This window comes from Capsella rubella, unplaced genomic scaffold (genome assembly GCF_000375325.1).
Source record: "Capsella rubella cultivar Monte Gargano unplaced genomic scaffold, Caprub1_0 scaffold_7, whole genome shotgun sequence".
NCBI lineage: Eukaryota > Viridiplantae > Streptophyta > Magnoliopsida > Brassicales > Brassicaceae > Capsella > Capsella rubella.
In genome coordinates this window covers 5,710,689-5,727,988 of record NW_006238917.1, presented here as the reverse complement: position 1 = coordinate 5,727,988, position 17,300 = coordinate 5,710,689, and the positions used below count along the sequence as shown (strand labels likewise).

Genomic DNA, 17,300 nt, shown 5'->3' with positions numbered 1-17,300 from the left:
AATTGGGTTTTTCTTTTCCTTTGTCATAAGTTGAAACACTTTAGATGAAAATAGACTAAAATTTAACTTGTTTTAATCCCCATTATGATATAATCTGAAATTTTCCTAGTTAAAAGTATTGATAAATCAAAACTTAACTAGTTGAATATGTAGGGAAACATTGTAATTTGGTAATAGATTTTTATAAATATAGGATAAAAAAAAGAAAATAAAAGGAGAAATTGCAAAACTTACATCATTAGACCAACCAGATCTAGACAATTGTTCATGAATCATGTATATGTCTATCCCAGTGGCTTTATTTTATTTTTACACATTCAAAGGAAAAAAAATAATAATAAAGATAAAGATAAAGAAAATTCAGAGGAAAAAACTGTGTGTTTCACTGAAAATTTTAACAATTCCTTTGTAATTTAATTTATTTTTAATATCCTTGAACAAAAAATATTTGCTGGATTTTGTGAAATTTGAGAAGTCCCCCACACCACCAGGGTTGTTTTGTTTCCCCGGTACGCCTTTATAATTTCTTCCCACAGCTCTTTTGCCTCCTCCTCCCTCTCCCGAATTTTTCTCTCATTTTTTTCTTTCTCTCTTTTGCGTCCCATCACTTTCTCGGATTTTCTCGGCGACTTTCTTCCGTCCCAAGCTCTGCTTCGCTCCGTCTCCTCACCTCCTCCGAGGATCGCTCTTGATTCTTCTCTTCTCCTCTTCTCCGCCCGATCTGTTTACTGTTTTTTTTTTTGTTTTACTGGTACGTGATCGGACTTAACCTTTCTCTTCGCATTAAACCAACACTGAATCGATTTGAATCTGTTCGTTTGTGTATCATATCACTGTTGTGTTGATTAGATTTCATATCATACCGCGAATACTTTTACACTTGTGATTTCAATTTCGATTTTGCTCTCTGTTAGGTGTGGCATAGTCATGGAGGAATTTAGGCATCTGTGTTACTGATTCTGACGGCGATTGAATCAAATACTGTTCCGCCGTATGTAGTTGATTTTATGTTGTTGCTTAGGGAAGAATTAGGTTCAGTGTTTATCGATTTATCATTGGTGCTGTTGTTTATATGGATTTGTGTTTTTGTGAAATGCCTGTTGCAGTTTGAATACCATGGAGCTGGTGAAACAAGATGGAAATGATTCACTCGATATGCTCATCAGACGAGCGGTTGGAAAGGATCCTTTTCTTTCCTTCCCTAGACCTGAGAATAGCCCAGTCCAGCTTTTTCAACTTCTCCATACCTTAGAACGTCCAGGTATATGTCTCATTGTCTCTCATCTTATTGGATTTGACGTTGTCTCTGATCAAAATACTACTCCATCATTGGAATCTAGTGGATTGGGTCTTAGGAGAGGATGTATAGCTTTAGTCTTGAGAGATTTTATTGAGTTTTAAGATTTAAGTGATGCTTGAATACCATACTGCCTAGGGTATGGTACCTGGACTTTTTTTGATGTTCTTTTTTCGCTCCCAGGCTGGCCATTGCTGACTCCTTTGAAGATACAAATGCAGAAGTGTGAAAAATGCAGTAGGGAGTTTTGCTCTCCTGTGAACTTTAGAAGGCATAACCGCATGCATCGGCGTCAAAGAAAGCCTGAAAAGGTTTGCTTAGTCTGAACTTTACTAAGACTATCTTGTTTTCATCTTTCAAACTGTCTGAAGGTTGTGTTTTCATGTTTCCAGGATTCTGGCAAAGAGAGGGATGCACTGGGAGCCTTTTGGAACAAGGTAGTTTACCCTCTAGACTCTTTCTCACAGTACCAGTTTGATTGGTTATTTCATCAGGGACTGATCCTGTTCAATCTCTGTGGTTATTTTCAGCTTTCTGCAATTGATGCTAAGGAGATTCTCTCATTAAAGAGCATGATGCTGGAGGTAGTATAATTCGCTTTGATGCTTTCCTTTTCTTTCCAAAAAATATCTTCTTATCTTCACCCACTTATAATGCATGGTGAGCGTTGCATACGAGTGTGGCATATCATGTTCTTCAGTCTTCACAATTCTAATTTCATTCTTGTTTTTCAAATCTTGCATAAGGGTTTTGACCTATCAATGCCTATCATTTCTGTTCTTCATTAGTGCAAGGTGTGATCCCATAAATAAATGTTTCCTAGAATGCCATATGACTTCATCAGGATTATGGGGTTCGTTTCCAAATAAATACAATTTAACTAGAAATGCAAGAGCATTCTGCATCATGAACCTGTCTGCCTAATTAAAATGATTTGTAAAAATTTCTCATTATTTGGATTCTTGTAGGATGTTCCTGGGGCATCAGTTGAGTCAGGACTAATGTCACTTATCGAAAAACCAGGATACACTGCCCTGCCGCAATATTATTTAAGAGCTGGCTCTGGCATTTTGGTATGAATTTCATCTCTCTTGATGGCTTCTTTTAATTACTTTTCAAGATATAGTATCCTCAGTGTTCAACCTCATGGCTGATATACGTTCCTGTTTCTCCAGGATGTTCTCCAGTCTAGACCACCAAGGTTCCCAGTTTCTTCGCAGGAACTTTTTAGCATTCTCGATGATGCAAGTGAAAAAACATTCCTGTCTAACGAGGCTGCACCAATGCAAAAATACATTTTTGATGGGGAAATTGGAAAAAGTGTACTTGAGGCAAAAAATGTCATTGCTTGCGCAAGCTTCCTCCTGGAACAGCGATTGGTAAACCAAACTATCTAATACGAGAATTTTTCTTTGCTTGTATTTCTTGAATGTGATTTATTTTTGAATTCTTAATGCGTAGATCAAAGCATGGCTGGCTGACAAAGATGCAGAAGCTCTGAGGTGCCAAAATTTACTGGTTGAAGAGGAAGAAGCTGCTCAAAGAAGGTATGTGCTTATAATTGCAATGCGAGTTATATATTATAGCTAAATCCGCTTAAAAAAATGTTAAGTCTTATTTACTGATATTTTGTTCGGAGCAGACAAGCTGAGCTCTTGGAGAGGAAGAAGAGGAAGAAGCTAAGACAGAAAGAACAGAGAGAGAAGGAACAGAAAAAAGATGCTAAGGAAGTCGAGAGTACCACATCAGAGGAACAACAATATCCAGCTGAGTCATCAAGCCAGTTATCTGTAGCTTCTGATTCCGAGGCACAGAGACCAGATTCCATATCGATTGATGCTTCTTCATCCCTAGAGGACCCTCAAGTTTTGGAAACTAATAATGGGAGAAACGATGAATGTCAAGCGCCAATCGTTGATGATGATGGCTTTGCCAATGGCCAAAACATGGAAAGGCAAAATGGTCGTAGGTCGAATGGGTTCCATGCTAATCATGCACCAAAACTTGGAAACATGCGAAAGAATGGAATCAACAGAGACACTAGGGTCAATACAGCTAAAGTTTGGAGCCGAAAATTAGATAACCCCAGACTGATATCACAACATGCAGCAGTAACTCAGCTAGATCAAACAAGGAACGGCGACCTTCTGATTGGATCAGTGAGTTTAACAATCCAAAAAGGTAGTTTCAGCGGAGAGCATAACCAACCCAAATGCAGTGAAGCTGAAAGAAGAACAAAGACTGTTGAGGTGAAACCCATATCTGAGCAAGCAACTATAAAGATATGGAGACCAGTGAGCAGTCAGGGAAGGAAAGTTTCAGCAGTCCATGAAAACGCAGACAAAGAAGATAAAAATTCAAACCCAACTGCACCCGAAGTAAAGACCGCTCAACATCACATAAGCTTGCAGTTTAACAACCACAAAGCAAAGGCATTTCTTGCAGAGAGTAAAACTTCTTTTGACTTATCTTAATATAAACCCCATATCGTTTATTCTCAATATTTATTAATGTTATATACTGATGTGAATGAATGGCTTGTCAGGATGGAAAGAGGCAACCTCTGCAGAACATGTGACATTGGTTCTGTCTCAGGAAACATACATCTCGGGCAACAACACTCACGAATCCTCAAATGGTGTTATAAACGCAAGACCAAAGCCGAGGATGAAACCCGAAAAGGGAACGAAGGTAAAATATGTTCCAAAACAGAGGATTCCTTGAGAAACTTGAAAACAAAAGACTAGCTTGACTCTGGACCAGAGTATCATTCTTTTTAGGTATACCAAAAGTGCAGTTTTAGCGGGAGAGACAGATCTTTTCTTTTGCTTCTAGAGAGATTTTTCCCATTTAAAGAGTCTTCCATTCTTTTTTTTTTTCACTTCTCTATTCTCTATAGGAAGATATTGATTTGTTATTTTGTTGAACTTTTTTTGCCATGGAAATTTGAAACTTTGAAATGGGGTTCTTTGATTTTTTTTTGTGTAATAAATATTTTCCCAACACAGCGGCTCGTTGACACTCGGATACACATTTGAATTGCATTAGAGAGGAATTTAAGTTTATTATATATATTTAAGCAATATCAAGAACTGATACATTTTTTCTTTTGTCAATGATGAGTGTACTACCATAAAGAGTTAAGACTATTTTATAAGATTATCAGTACAAAGAGAGCAAAGACATCTACAATGAAAAGCTAAATATATATGTATAGTTGTTAGACCCCAATCTCTTACCATATCAGTGAATTTGCTTCCCATGTTAGAGGTAATGAAGAAGATTAAGGACATTTTTTTGGTAAATATGTCAAGTGAATCCAGACGACCGTAACACCGGAAAGAAAGTCCAGCTGTTTGCTGGACTATGATCACCTTTTCCGGCGACCTTCTCATTGGCCCACCACTCCGACCTAACTTTCTCTATCGTCTCTTCTTCAGTGTTATCAAACTTGAACTCTTTGCTTGAGCCTAACGAAAACGATCTTAGTTTCTGACTCTGTTCGCTCTCTGTTTCTCCCGACGTTTTACAACCGTTTGGTCTCAAGTGTTCCCCGCTCGCTCTTTCATGTGAACCGGATCGGTTAAGCTTGCTTGCAAGACAACGTGCAACATCTTCACCAGTCAACTCGAAAGAGACTCTGTGAGCAACCACGACAGCTTCATCATTATGCCTTGACGACCCGTGGTCTGAATTGGCTAAAGACGCAACCTCAGAGACCTGACTATCCAAAAGGCTGTCTTCAAGTGGCGTGAGAGCACCAGAAGCAATCTTTGAGCCCATTCCTCCACCACCATCAGGAGTTAGAGCACCTGAACCCAACCTTGAACCTTGACCAGCTGGTGTGATGGATCCAGAACCGAATCTTGATCCCCATTTACGCGCAGTGAAGTGCTCAAAACCGAGAAACTTTGGAGGTTCACCGATACGAAACTCAATGATGGAGCATTTCCCTGGGTAAGGAGAAGATGTACCAGAACCAGGGGAGATGAGATTACCTCCTGGACTTCCAGGATACACTTGATGAGACTTAAACTCGTAGTGCGCAGCTGAAAACTTGTGATTCATTCCCCCGCTACTGTTCCTCCTAGCCCGTTCAAGAGAAGACGTAAGTAACTGAGCAAAAGGCACTTCAGGAGAAGAAGGAGATTCAGGGGGTGGGGTGAAAGGCGCGGTGGATGGTTCAGTAGTGAAAGCAGAGAAGACAGGAGGAGTAACGGGTTGAGTCTCGTGAGCGTAAGGTCCAATAGCAAAGGCTGAAGGGGGTTCATTGACGAGTAGGGAACAACGTAGACGACAAGGATCGGGAGTATGTGAGACAGATGGAGGGCCTGATGGGAGAAAAGATGCAGGAGACGAAGGAGGAGCAATAAAAGGCATGAATATTGAAGTTGAATTGCTGCTAGAAGAGTTTTGGACCGGAGCCACCGCTACTCCGGATGCAGCCGGTTCAGGTGCAAGCACCGCGTGCCCTATCCGCTTATTGTTCTTCTTGGATCCAAAACACCAATACAAACTCCACCAGCTTCCCCATTTTTTCTTCTGAATTTTTCACAAGACATTTATAAAAAAATATTGAAAAATTAGCTAGAGAAGAGAGAATTAAATGTTTAATGCTTTAATCAAGCTTTATATTTATAAAACATGAAACTAAAAAAACACCATTTCATTGTTTAATTTCAAAATCATAGCTTCAGAACCAAAGTACTTTAATCAAAAGCATAATTAATTACGTCACGTAACACTTGCAAAACGGATCAAACATCCCAGAAATAAGTTTTTAAAAAACCAAAATTTTTCTCCACTTGGACATAAACCATTTACGTGTGAGCAATGAAAACATAAACTGTAATCATGATCCACCGTCAGAAACGTCAAGTTGAACAAACAACACTGATCTCTATAAAGTAGAAGAAAAAACAGAGAGGCAAATAGTACATGGAGGAGGGAGGAGGAGGGTTGTTGAAGACGAGAGTCGGCGGAGACGATGGCGGAAGCAGCGGCGGTAACAGTATCAACACTATTATTAACGCTCCTCATAACATCAAAGCTTTGCAACTTGTTCCCCCGACACCCACTTTACTTCGGGCGATCTCACAGCAAATAGCGAGAGCTAGTTAGAGAGCTTTTAATTTCCCCACAGGTAAACACAACACAATCAGTGAAGAAAGAATCGAAAGAAACCGTGAAAATGGAATATATATATATATATGGGAAGAAGAATGAGAGAATAAATATAAGCAAATAAAAAGAAAAGCTCTTTTTATTTATGGATGATGCCTTCTCTTCTCTCAGCTCTCAAAGGAGTCATCCATCTCTCTCACCGGTCGTTATCTTTTACAGTTTTCATTCAATTTCCCACGAATTTTTGCCACGTCATCCGAATTGACGGTTCGGACCCACGCGCTTCTCAATTTTATTTTTTTCTGTTTCCTCCCTTTTTAAAAAAAGAGTATTATTCGCAATTATTGTAACGTTTGTATATATTTTATAGAATGATGCTTATTGCTAAAAACAAATTATTGGAAAGGAACCAAATTATTTAAAAGGAGAAAAAAAAAAACACTTAAAAGAGGGGAGACTAGAGACAGTAACGCATGTATAAGAGACGACCCAACGCAATGCAGACAAATGGCCTTTTTATTATCCAAGGCAAAATTTGAGTGACCAAAAAAAAATAAAGAAATAAATATGAGGGATACCAAAAGTAGCCTTGGTGTTGGGAGTGTAATTACAGGGGGAAGCCACTCAGTAAAGGCTGGCGACGCGAAACTCGTGAGAGTGTCTCTGTCTGTCTGTCTTTTAAGATAAATGCGCCGCTCAGTCAGTTCTTCATTTCCTCGTGACCTGAGTGTTTCGGTTGGTCGGCGAGATCCTCGTGACTTTCTTACATTAGCTTTCATATTTGTACACAACATACATATAGTTATTGCTGATCAGGTCCTCTATGGAAATGGAATGATTACTTTAAAGCTAACTAAACTCTCTCTTTCTTTCTTTTTTCTGCTGCATGGTGTGAAATATCACGTCTCTCTATTAATTTACTCCACGGCTCCACGCAGGAGATGGACATTATATACCTTAGTTTACTTTCTTTGGAAAAGAGTCTTCGATTGGTAATTTTGAAAGAGACAGTTTTAATGTGCAAAACATCCTTAAAATTTACACAATTAGCTCTAGAATATTATCGACGTAAAAACTAAAAAGAGGTTCAATCAATTAGACATGTGAAAGTGAATCGTCATCAATTGAAAATAATAATAAAATATAAAAGTTAAAAGCTAGCTAGAGCCTAGAGACGATATTCTTCAGAATCAAATCAAACGGTTGTAAACAATCCTTATCACAATGGTTTAACAACTACTACAGCTTTTGATTTACTTAACATGCATACGACTAGTTGACTTTATATAATTGTTATTTGCTTTTTAATGTTATATACACTTACTTTGGTAATGGGCAGATCTTACTGCTAGTAGCCGCCATATATACTTTGGTAATGACAATATCTTCGAACGAACTTGGATCATGTACCAACTACTATGATTTTGTAGGGTTTGTGAATGATTAAACTAACAAAAGAATTGAGAGGGTGGTTTAGTCAATCTAATGTAACAAGTAAAATAAACACACCCAATGAAAAAAAAAAAAAAAACACACACACACACACCCAATGAAAAAAAAAAAAAAAACACACACACACACCCAATGAAAAAGGAGAGCATTGGTTCAATGGGCTTAAAAGAGCGCACGTGTGCATTAATGCATAATTTTCCTTGTATATTTTGCTTTTTGTTGTTGAGTTGCATAATGGACTTTTTACGTGTAGCCCTCGTGCGTGCCGCTGCGTGAGTACGAATGCGACCCTTTACCTTTCTTTGTTTGTCCCTTGAGAAGTAGTACGATAATCCCATTCTTAGATTATGTAGTCAAATATATCAATTAAGGAAGATTGTCTTTGAAGTAAATAATAATCGATAAATCACGTTTTGAATTTGATTTTCGAGATGTTCCTATAGAACTTTCATTCGCGCGGTTCCATCGTTATAGGGATGTAATAATTGGAATTCGGCGAGGAGTGACCAGTAAAGTATATATATATGAGGCTTGAGCACACCATAGAAACAAATTAAGGTAGAAGTCACTTAGAGGATAAAAAGCTGTTAATATTGACCAGATAACACTCTCAAGTCTCTCCTAATCGATATGGCAAAAAAGAAGAAGACCAACCGTAGCAATAATAAAACATGTGACGACTAAAATAGGTAGGAGGATTTCTCTTTATTTTACGAACTACAGATATCTACTCCCATCTTTTCTTTTTACTTTGATTTGGAAAACTACTTTTACGATTATTTGCCCTTTTACGATAGTGTGGAACTGTGGATTAGTAAGCACTCACTTATACTTAAAATCACCAACATAAAATCGGGTATGTGTTAAAAAAATTAAGTTGGAAATTAATTATTGATTATTGTATGTGTTACTGAACTATGCATTATATAATGAAACCATAAATAAAAGCTTATAGCATATCCAATCAAGTTAATCGACTGGTCAACTAAACAAGGCTTCACTTATCCACACCTCTATAGATGGAAAGTTTGATAAGTACATGTGAACAATGTAAGTCTCGCAATTTGTAGATAGATACGAAATGGAAATGGAATTGTACATTACATAGCTTGACAAATAGATACAAAAAAAAAAAAAAAAAGAAGAAGAAAGAAGGCATAAATGGAATATTAATAATAAAATCAATTGCACCTCCAAAATAAAGGTGGTCATCCACTAGGAGCCACACATGCTTATCTAGTAGACATTGAACATGATAAAAACACTAAAGTGCCAAAAATAAGTGGAATAATCAAATGAGAATCTTCTTCACTCATATATAAATAAAACATTTCGAGCCTATGACCTAGCTAGCTACTATACTACAACATGTACTGTATTGTATATGCCTCTCTCTATATATATATATATATATATATATATATATATTTAGATTGAAGCATAACCAATAATTTGACAATATAGAAATAAGTAGATTAGAATTTTACAAGTAGAGAAAAGATTAGAATGGTTGGTAGGGAGAGACTCAAAAAAGAAAAGAAAAAAAAGAGGATGGGGGGGGGGGGGGGGTTGGAAATGGGTCCGGTTTTTTCCCAAACATCCCACATGCACACTTCCCTCTCCTCCCGATCCATTTATTTCTTTCATTCTAATTTATCCATATTAATGATAAAACTAATCCTCATTGATTGTGATAGTGTAGTTTGTATTATTATTTATCTAGAATTGGTGTTTTCATATATATTGGACTTGGAGTATGACTTTTCTTTTAATTGAATGTGGACATGTTAAAACTCGCCGATCAGTTTGAGTTAATACGTCTACCAAGTCTCTTTACTTGGTTAGACTAAAGTGAGATCAGGTTTGAGTAATTGAACAAAAAACAAAAATGTTTACAGATCAAATTTTTTACCATTAGTGGATTTTTGTATGTTTTTAAGTGGACGTCGTATAAAACTCATTCCAACAAAAAAAAAATAAAAAAAATACATGATTTATATGGTTTTTGGTCCAACATGTGAGAACTTGCAAAATATTATGGCCCAGACAATGAGATTCAGGCCCATATATTTAGAAGTTCATTTATCACTGGGTTCCTTTTTTGTTTTCTTATTGGACCAAAGGTGGGGGGACATATAACAAAAGGTAAGAACTAGGACATATAGAGAGAGGTACTACTGAATGACAAAGGTAACGAATGAGAGTTAGAATTTACATACATACACTCTTGTTGTTGTCGTCAGGACGCATACATATATGTTTCTGTCAATCTGGTTCCGCCTCATCCAGTTCTCTCATCGCATGATGTCTACTCTGGTTAGTATTGTGTGTGTGTTGACTATCTTCACTCGTGAGCTCTCTAATCTATTTAGATTATAAAGTCATAACTCATCTCTTTTAAACAAACAAGTTTCCAAGCTACAAAATTAATCAGTTTTATTAATGCATGTGTCTTGGGGGTTCTATTCTCGAATTCGAAATATTCATTCATAATTCATATAATGTATGCTGCTCTACTTGGCAAAAAATTCTTCTAAGTGTACCATGTTTATTCAGATGCAACGCTATTGGGCTTTCCTTTTCTTGGGCTACAAATTCCATACACAAACTTTACAACATTATGTATTACAAATGGTACGAATGTTGAATTTTAAATAAGTTTATACCTAAAAAACATGAATACATTAGTATAAGGACCGATGCGTAAATAACGTAGTATATTTTTAAAACCCTGTAAAAACCCTAGCTTGAAACTCCTTGTATAAAACACTTGCGAGCGCAGCTTCTTTGTTATTTGGCATTCTCTCTCTCTTTGAAAGCTTCCTTCCTTGATTTTTGCAGTCTCCCGATTTTAACTCAAAGATGAGACCTCCTCTAACTGGTAAGAACCCTAGCCGCCTCTTGTCTTCTCTCTATTCTTTGTTTTTTAGATTCACAATGGCAGAGTTACACTCTGAGCTCGTTTAGACTAAACTCTTGTTGTGTGTAGCTGAACTGACTGTTAAGGTTGTTCCTTTTCGATTGGAACGCTCTCGGGTCTTTGCTAGTTGTTATAGGATTTGTGGTTTATAGTAGAGTATTTTTTTTGAGAACCTGCATAGAGTCTTTACTAAATGGTGTTTGTGTGTTCAGGAAGTGGTGGTTACAGTGGTGGAAGAGGTCGCGGTGGGTACAGTGGTGGGCGAGGTGATGGTGGTTTCAGTGGTGGACGAGGTGGGAGAGGAGGAAGAGGTTTCGGTGACCGTGGTGGTCGCAGCGCCGGCAGAGGAAGAGGCCGTGGCAGTGACCGTGGTCGCGGAGGCAGAGGACCAGGAGGCCGTGGAGGGATGAAAGGAGGAAGCAAAGTCATTGTAGAACCTCACAGACATGCAGGAGTGTTTATTGCAAAGGGTAAAGAAGATGCTCTTGTCACCAAGAACTTGGTCCCTGGTGAAGCTGTGTACAATGAGAAGAGAATCTCTGTTCAGGTATCTTGAATGATTGATTGATTGATGCTTTATTAGCCCTTCGTGGATGAATTCTTTCTTAATGGTTTTGTGATTGAATCTGCAGAATGAAGATGGAACTAAGGTTGAATATAGAGTTTGGAACCCTTTCCGTTCTAAGTTGGCAGCTGCTATTCTCGGTGGTGTTGACAACATCTGGATTGTAAGTCACTTGTTGTGTGAATCTTGTTGATGTTTCTGTTTGTCAGACTTAATTTATAAACTGATTGTTCTGTTCTAATGTAGAAACCTGGTGCTAAAGTTCTATACCTTGGTGCTGCTTCTGGAACCACAGTTTCTCATGTCTCTGATCTTGTTGGCCCTGTAAGCAAAACTCATCCTTTATGTAGTGATTAATCAGGATTTTAGATGTGTCATAGAGGTTCTTATATATTGGATTTGTGATCTGGTAGGAGGGATGTGTGTACGCTGTTGAGTTTTCTCACAGAAGTGGAAGAGATTTGGTGAACATGGCAAAGAAGAGAACCAATGTTATTCCAATCATTGAGGATGCTAGACACCCTGCTAAGTACAGAATGCTCGTAGGCATGGTTGATGTTATCTTCTCTGATGTTGCTCAGCCAGATCAGGTTTGGTTCTTTACAATGAATGGCTTTAAGATTTGTCTCAATGCCTTAACTAATAGCATTATATTCGTCCTTGGCTTAGAAATTGTTTTTCGATGATTGCATATGATGATCTTACTTGGATTCCCCTTCAGATCATTATGGGTGATGCAAACTCCAAGTTTCTGATGCTTAGAAATTTCTTGTTTCGGTTTTTGTTTTGTTTTTGAGCTAGTAACCAAAGTAAAATCCTTTAAGTATGGATTTTTTTTTCTCTTACAATTTCCTTTTTTTATCAAATACTATCTTAAAATTTTGAATCAGTCTTTATTTCTCGGGTTTTGGTTTTTCGGATGTATAACCTAGTTGTCCTGAGCTGTCTAAATGTCATTTAGCTTGCGAGTTGCATCTTATATATTTGTTGTTTATGAAGTTTTCTGTTCCCTTAAAACCGTGCAGGCTAGGATTGTGGCTTTGAATGCATCATACTTCCTCAAAACAGGAGGTCACTTTGTGATCTCAATCAAGGTCTGTAGCAATTTAAACCATTTAATCAATGGTACTTCAACAGAGAAGGATTAGTAAAACATGTATATGTCTCTCATTGTTTTGCAGGCAAACTGTATCGACTCAACAGTTCCAGCAGAAGCTGTGTTCCAGACGGAAGTGAAGAAGTTGCAAGCGGAGCAATTCAGGCCAGCTGAGCAAGTGACCCTTGAGCCATTCGAGCGTGATCACGCCTGTGTCGTTGGTGGCTACCGTATGCCTAAGAAGACCAAGGCCGCTACTGCTGCTTAGAAGTTGTTGTTTACGTTGCGTTTATCCCCAGTTCCTCAGATTTTTCTCTTTGTTTCGGTCTCTTTAGGATCTGTAGGATTTTTTTTTTATCTAAATTCGAGTTTTGTAATCATATTGAATTCTGTTTTTGGTTCATTTGGCTTCCAACGTTAACTTTTTCGACAAGTTTTGAATTATGGGAAATTTTTATAGAATTTTGTCGATTAGTAGTCCTCAATATGAAAATCGTTAGTGTGTTTGAGAAAGATTGAAGTAAATTGAAATCATTAAAAGAAAATTATTGTTGTTGAATACCCATAATTATATTAATAACGTTTTTCGTTTATTACATACAAAAATAATAATCAATATATTTCAAACTTTTCATGTCATGGCAGACATATGGTGCCATGAACAATTTCGTAGTTTATATTTTCTTATACACACTTTACAGCAAATATTTTTAATTTCGGAAAATGGAAAAAAGTTAAAAAAAAAAGAAAGAAAAAGGAAAACCCTAATAATTCGTAATTTATATTTTCTTATACACACTTTACAGCAAATCTATTTTATTTTGAGAAAACTAGAAAATAGGTTTTTTTAAAAAGAGGAAAAGATGGAAAAAAAGGAAAACCCTGAAACCGACCAAAAAAGAAAAACCCTGAAACAATATTTCCTTTTTCTATATGTTGTTTACACTATACAGCGAATCTTTTTAATTTTGAAAAAATGGGAAAAGGAGTTAAAAAAAAAGGAAAAGAAGGAAAAAAAAAGGAAAATCCCTAAAACGAAGATATGGGCTTAAGCCCAAACATGTTTGGACGACATCACCGCCTTTAACACCATCTGTCTCTATATAAGCAGTTCTCAGTTTCACAGTTGGGACATGGGATGCTTCTCCCTCTCCCTCTCCCTCTCCCTCTCCCTCTCGCCCTCGTTTTCCTTTTCTTTAGATTGTAAGCTTTGTGCTTAATCTTTAGATTATAAGCTTCGTGCTTCAAATTTGGGTTAACTTGCTGAACTGGGACAGCTTGTTTTGAAACTTCAATATCTCTGCTTAGATCTGTCTTTTTTTATTAAGGCTTTTCTAATCATGTCCCTATATTCAAATACTCTGCTATGGGAGGGGGATTCAATGTTCTGCTTATATTGATGGGAATTATAAGACTTGTTCTGTCCGATTCGGGAAGTCAATGATCTGCTTTATGCAGTGATCTGCTTATATTGATGGGAATAATAAGACTTGTTCTGTCCGATTCGGGAATTCAATGATCTGATATTGATGGGAATAATAAGACTTATTCTGTCCGATTCGGGAATTCAATGATCTGCTTTATGCATATACATATTATGCTGAGCCTATGATGGGTTGGAATAGATTCAAATACTCTGATGGAATTAATAAGATTTGTTCGATAATGTCCGATTCGGGAAAATTCAATTGTCTGCTTTATGCATATATATGCTCTGGGGGTTGGAAACTTAATGATCTTTAAAGATTCAAATACTCTCTGCTTATCTTGATGGAGAAAAAAAAGAGGTACCTTTATAAGGTTTATCTTAATGATGTTGGAGAGAAAACTCAATTATCTGGGCTAATGATGTTACATGGCTGGGACAAACATGGTTTATGCACTACTCTAACTTCAATACTCTGCTTGATACCTGTTCTATGGTATTCAATATTCTGCTTTTTGATGGAGATACTATGACTGTTCAGTGATGTCCTATTGGGGAAATACAATTGTATGCTTTATGCAGAATATATGCTCTGCTTAGATCTGGCGTTTGGTTAAGGCTTCTCTAATCATGTCCCTATATTCAATACTCTGTTATGGGATTTAATGTTCTGCTTTTTTGATGGGGATACTGGCTAATGCATATACATTTATGCTGTGATGGGTTGGAATATTCAAACACTCTGGGTATATTGATGGATAAAAGATTATGTCCCTTTGTAAGGGTTCTCTAATGATGTTCCAGAGATTGTGAAACACTGTTATCTGCTCTAATAAATCTCACATGCCTGGGAAAAAAATGGTCTAATCACTGCTGCTCTAATGATGTCCTGAAACATATTCAATACTCTGCTTAACCTATATGGTATTCAGTGTTCTGCTTTATGATGAAGATAATAAGATTCTGATTCGAGAATTCAAGTGGCTGCTTAATGCTTATATGCTCTGATGGGTGGAAGAGCTTGAGAGATTCAAATACTTTGCTTATATTGATGGAGAAAGAAAAAAAATTCCTTTATAAGGTTTCTCTTATGATGTTCCAGCGATTGTGAAACTCAATTATCTGCTCTAATAATAATCTTGCATGGCTGGGACAAACATGTTAGTTATATATCAGATATCTGCGATTGTGAAACTCAGTGTTCTGCATGATGATAATGGGAAAATGTCTTTTAGTAAGGCTTCTGCAATGATGTTCTCCATGGAAATCAATTGTCTGCTTAAAGTTGATACATATCTAGTGATGGGACTGAGACAGATGATAATTATTCATATTCTGCATATTGATGGAGTAAGAATGCCCTATTATGAAGTTTCTCTAGGAATGTTCATATGGGATTAATTCGATTGTCTGCTTGAAGTTTATATATTGTTGGGCTGAGACTAGATGATAATATATGGTGTAAGAGAACAAAAGTCCTTTAATGAGGCATGTCTGAATAATGTTCATAAAGAGAAAATTCAAATGTCTGCTTGAAGTTTATATTTGCCTACAGTAAATTGCATATCTTACTGAGCTGGGACATATACAGTTCAGTGATGCCCTAAGATTGAGAATTCAAGTGTCTGCAAACATCTATATAGATCTTGCTGGGAAGGGAACATAATTCAATATTCTGGATAATGATGAGAAATTATACCTTTAAATGGTATCTAAAGATTGGAAAGATTGCGTTCTTGCTTAATGCATATATAGATGCTGTATTGGGTTGGAAGAGCTTGAAAATATTCAAATACTCTGCTTATATTGATGGAGAAAAAAATGTCCCGTTTTAAGGTTTCTCTTATGATGTTGCAGAGATTGTGAAACACTGTTATCTGCTCTAATCAATCTCACGTGGCTGGGACGAACATTGGTTTACTCAGTGTTGTAATGATGTCCTGAATAAATTCATTACTCTGCTTAACCTATATGGTATTCATTATTCTGCTTTTTAATGGACATTATAAGACTCGTTCAATGATGATTGGGGGATTTAATTTGTCTGCTTAATGCATCTATGCTCTGATGGGTTGGAAGAGCTTGAGATATTCATATAGTCTGCTTGTTGATGGGGGTGGTAAGACATGTTTAATAATGGATGTTGCAGAGATTGTGAAACTAGTTACTGTCTGCTGATAAGTTTTTTCTCTGATATGAGAAATTCAATTGAATACTTAGTGTTCAAATAGCAAAACAGTATTCAGTGTACTGCATGATTATGGAGGAAAAATGTCTTTTAGTAAGGCTGATGTAATTGTGTTGGGGATGAGACAAGATGATAATTCATATTTTCTGCATATATTAATGTCCTTTAACAAAAGTTCAATTGTCTGCTTGAAATTTATATCTTATTGAGCTGAAACAAGATGATGCAATTCATATTATGCATAATCAATGGAGTAAAATTGTACTTGAACAAAGCTTCTCTAACAGTATATGATATGGGAAATTCAATAGTCTGCTTGAAGTTTATATCTCATTGGCTAAGGAAGATGATAATACACAGTGTCTCTTGATAGTGAACAACTGTCCTTTAATAAGGCTTCTCTGATATGTCAGCTTAAAGTTTATAGCTTGTTACATTGGTCTGAGCAAAGATGATACTAATATATAGTGTTTCTTGATAGAGAAAAAATGTCTTTTAATAGACATGGCTAGGCTTAATAATCTTCATAAAAGAAATTCAACTGTCTGCTTGAAATTTATATTCGTCTTCAGTATATCTTACTGAGCTGGGACATATACTATTCAATGATATCCCAAGATTAAGAATTCAAGTGTCTGCAAAAACCTATACATCTTGCTGGGGAGGGAACATAAAATTTAAGACTCTGCATAATGATGAGAATTAATGCTTCTAAATGGTATCTCAAATGCCCTCTAAATGGTATCTCAAGATTGGAAAGTTCACGTTCTGCTTAAAAAACTGTTCATGTTGGCTGGGACAGTGTGGTTATGCATATATACTGAGTAATGTCCCACAGTTTATGCCTAAACTATATTATGTTGGGCTGGGACAGCACAATTATCCAATGATATGCATAGATATGCTTTGAGCAAGGTGCTGAACAAGTCCCTAATTAAAAGATTCAAGCTTCTGCATAAACTAGATGTTGATGCATATTGATGGGCTCACGAAATGATGTCCTAAGATTGCGAAATTAAGTACATTTCTTAAACTTGGTATCTTGCTGGAATGGGACGTATATAACACTAAAGAGCTCATGCATAAAGTCTATAGTTTGTTGGGTTTGATACAATAAAATTCAGTGTTCTGCATGTTGATAGAGGAAAAAAGTATTTTACTAAGGCTTATGTGATGATGTTCATCTTGAAAATTCAATTGTCTGCTTAAAGTAGATACATATCTTGTTGGGT

General features: G+C 36.7%; 3 protein-coding genes and 1 non-coding gene across 5 annotated transcripts; 3 read left to right on the top strand and 1 right to left on the bottom strand.

Moving 5' to 3' along the window:
• Window positions 1-489: 489 nt before the first annotated feature.
• Window positions 490-4,272, top strand: LOC17880604. Of its 2 annotated transcripts, XM_006283339.2 has the most exons (11): window positions 490-751; window positions 915-991; window positions 1,107-1,261; window positions 1,481-1,608; window positions 1,690-1,734; window positions 1,828-1,881; window positions 2,266-2,370; window positions 2,473-2,676; window positions 2,759-2,844; window positions 2,940-3,745; window positions 3,843-4,272. In XM_006283339.2, the coding sequence occupies exons 3-11, from the start codon at window positions 1,117-1,119 to the stop codon at window positions 4,019-4,021; spliced, it is 1,752 nt and encodes a 583-aa protein (XP_006283401.1). In that variant the 5' UTR covers window positions 490-751; window positions 915-991; window positions 1,107-1,116; the 3' UTR covers window positions 4,022-4,272. The 2 variants fall into 2 exon arrangements, with proteins under 2 accessions (XP_006283401.1, XP_023633838.1); XM_023778070.1 differs by lacking the exon at window positions 915-991.
• Window positions 4,273-4,430: 158 nt separating this feature from the next.
• Window positions 4,431-6,642, bottom strand: LOC17878361. The gene is made up of 2 exons (XM_006283675.2): window positions 6,236-6,642; window positions 4,431-5,839 (listed from the first exon to the last, which is right to left on the bottom strand). The coding sequence occupies exons 1-2, from the start codon at window positions 6,335-6,337 to the stop codon at window positions 4,607-4,609; spliced, it is 1,335 nt and encodes a 444-aa protein (XP_006283737.1). The 5' UTR covers window positions 6,338-6,642; the 3' UTR covers window positions 4,431-4,606.
• Window positions 6,643-10,655: 4,013 nt separating this feature from the next.
• LOC17880478 (mediator of RNA polymerase II transcription subunit 36a) lies at window positions 10,656-12,928 on the top strand. Its single transcript, XM_006284074.2, has 7 exons — window positions 10,656-10,754; window positions 11,006-11,340; window positions 11,426-11,521; window positions 11,605-11,682; window positions 11,772-11,948; window positions 12,384-12,452; window positions 12,540-12,928. Exons 1-7 carry the CDS (start codon window positions 10,736-10,738, stop codon window positions 12,720-12,722), a joined length of 957 nt encoding a protein of 318 aa, XP_006284136.1. The 5' UTR covers window positions 10,656-10,735; the 3' UTR covers window positions 12,723-12,928.
• LOC111829820 lies at window positions 12,045-12,117 on the top strand. The gene has a single exon (XR_002833176.1). It is a non-coding gene; the product is annotated as a small nucleolar RNA snoR60 (small nucleolar RNA).
• Window positions 12,929-17,300: the final 4,372 nt, after the last annotated feature.

What these genes read in the sequence shown, in the direction of transcription:
- LOC17878361 (XM_006283675.2), bottom strand. Translation starts at nt 6,337, where the DNA reads ATGAGGAGCGTTAATAATAGTGTTGATACTGTTACCGCCGCTGCTTCC. An exon ending in CCTCCTCCTCCCTCCTCCAT is followed by an intron (nt 5,840 to 6,235) that starts GTACTATTTGCC and finishes TGAAAAATTCAG; the next exon opens with AAGAAAAAATGGGGAAGCTG.
- LOC17880604 (XM_023778070.1), top strand. Translation starts at nt 1,117, where the DNA reads ATGGAGCTGGTGAAACAAGATGGAAATGATTCACTCGATATGCTCATC. An exon ending in GTCAAAGAAAGCCTGAAAAG is followed by an intron (nt 1,609 to 1,689) that starts GTTTGCTTAGTC and finishes TCATGTTTCCAG; the next exon opens with GATTCTGGCAAAGAGAGGGA. An exon ending in GAGCTGGCTCTGGCATTTTG is followed by an intron (nt 2,371 to 2,472) that starts GTATGAATTTCA and finishes CTGTTTCTCCAG; the next exon opens with GATGTTCTCCAGTCTAGACC.
- LOC17880478 (XM_006284074.2), top strand. An exon ending in GTGTTGACAACATCTGGATT is followed by an intron (nt 11,522 to 11,604) that starts GTAAGTCACTTG and finishes GTTCTAATGTAG; the next exon opens with AAACCTGGTGCTAAAGTTCT. An exon ending in ACTTTGTGATCTCAATCAAG is followed by an intron (nt 12,453 to 12,539) that starts GTCTGTAGCAAT and finishes ATTGTTTTGCAG; the next exon opens with GCAAACTGTATCGACTCAAC.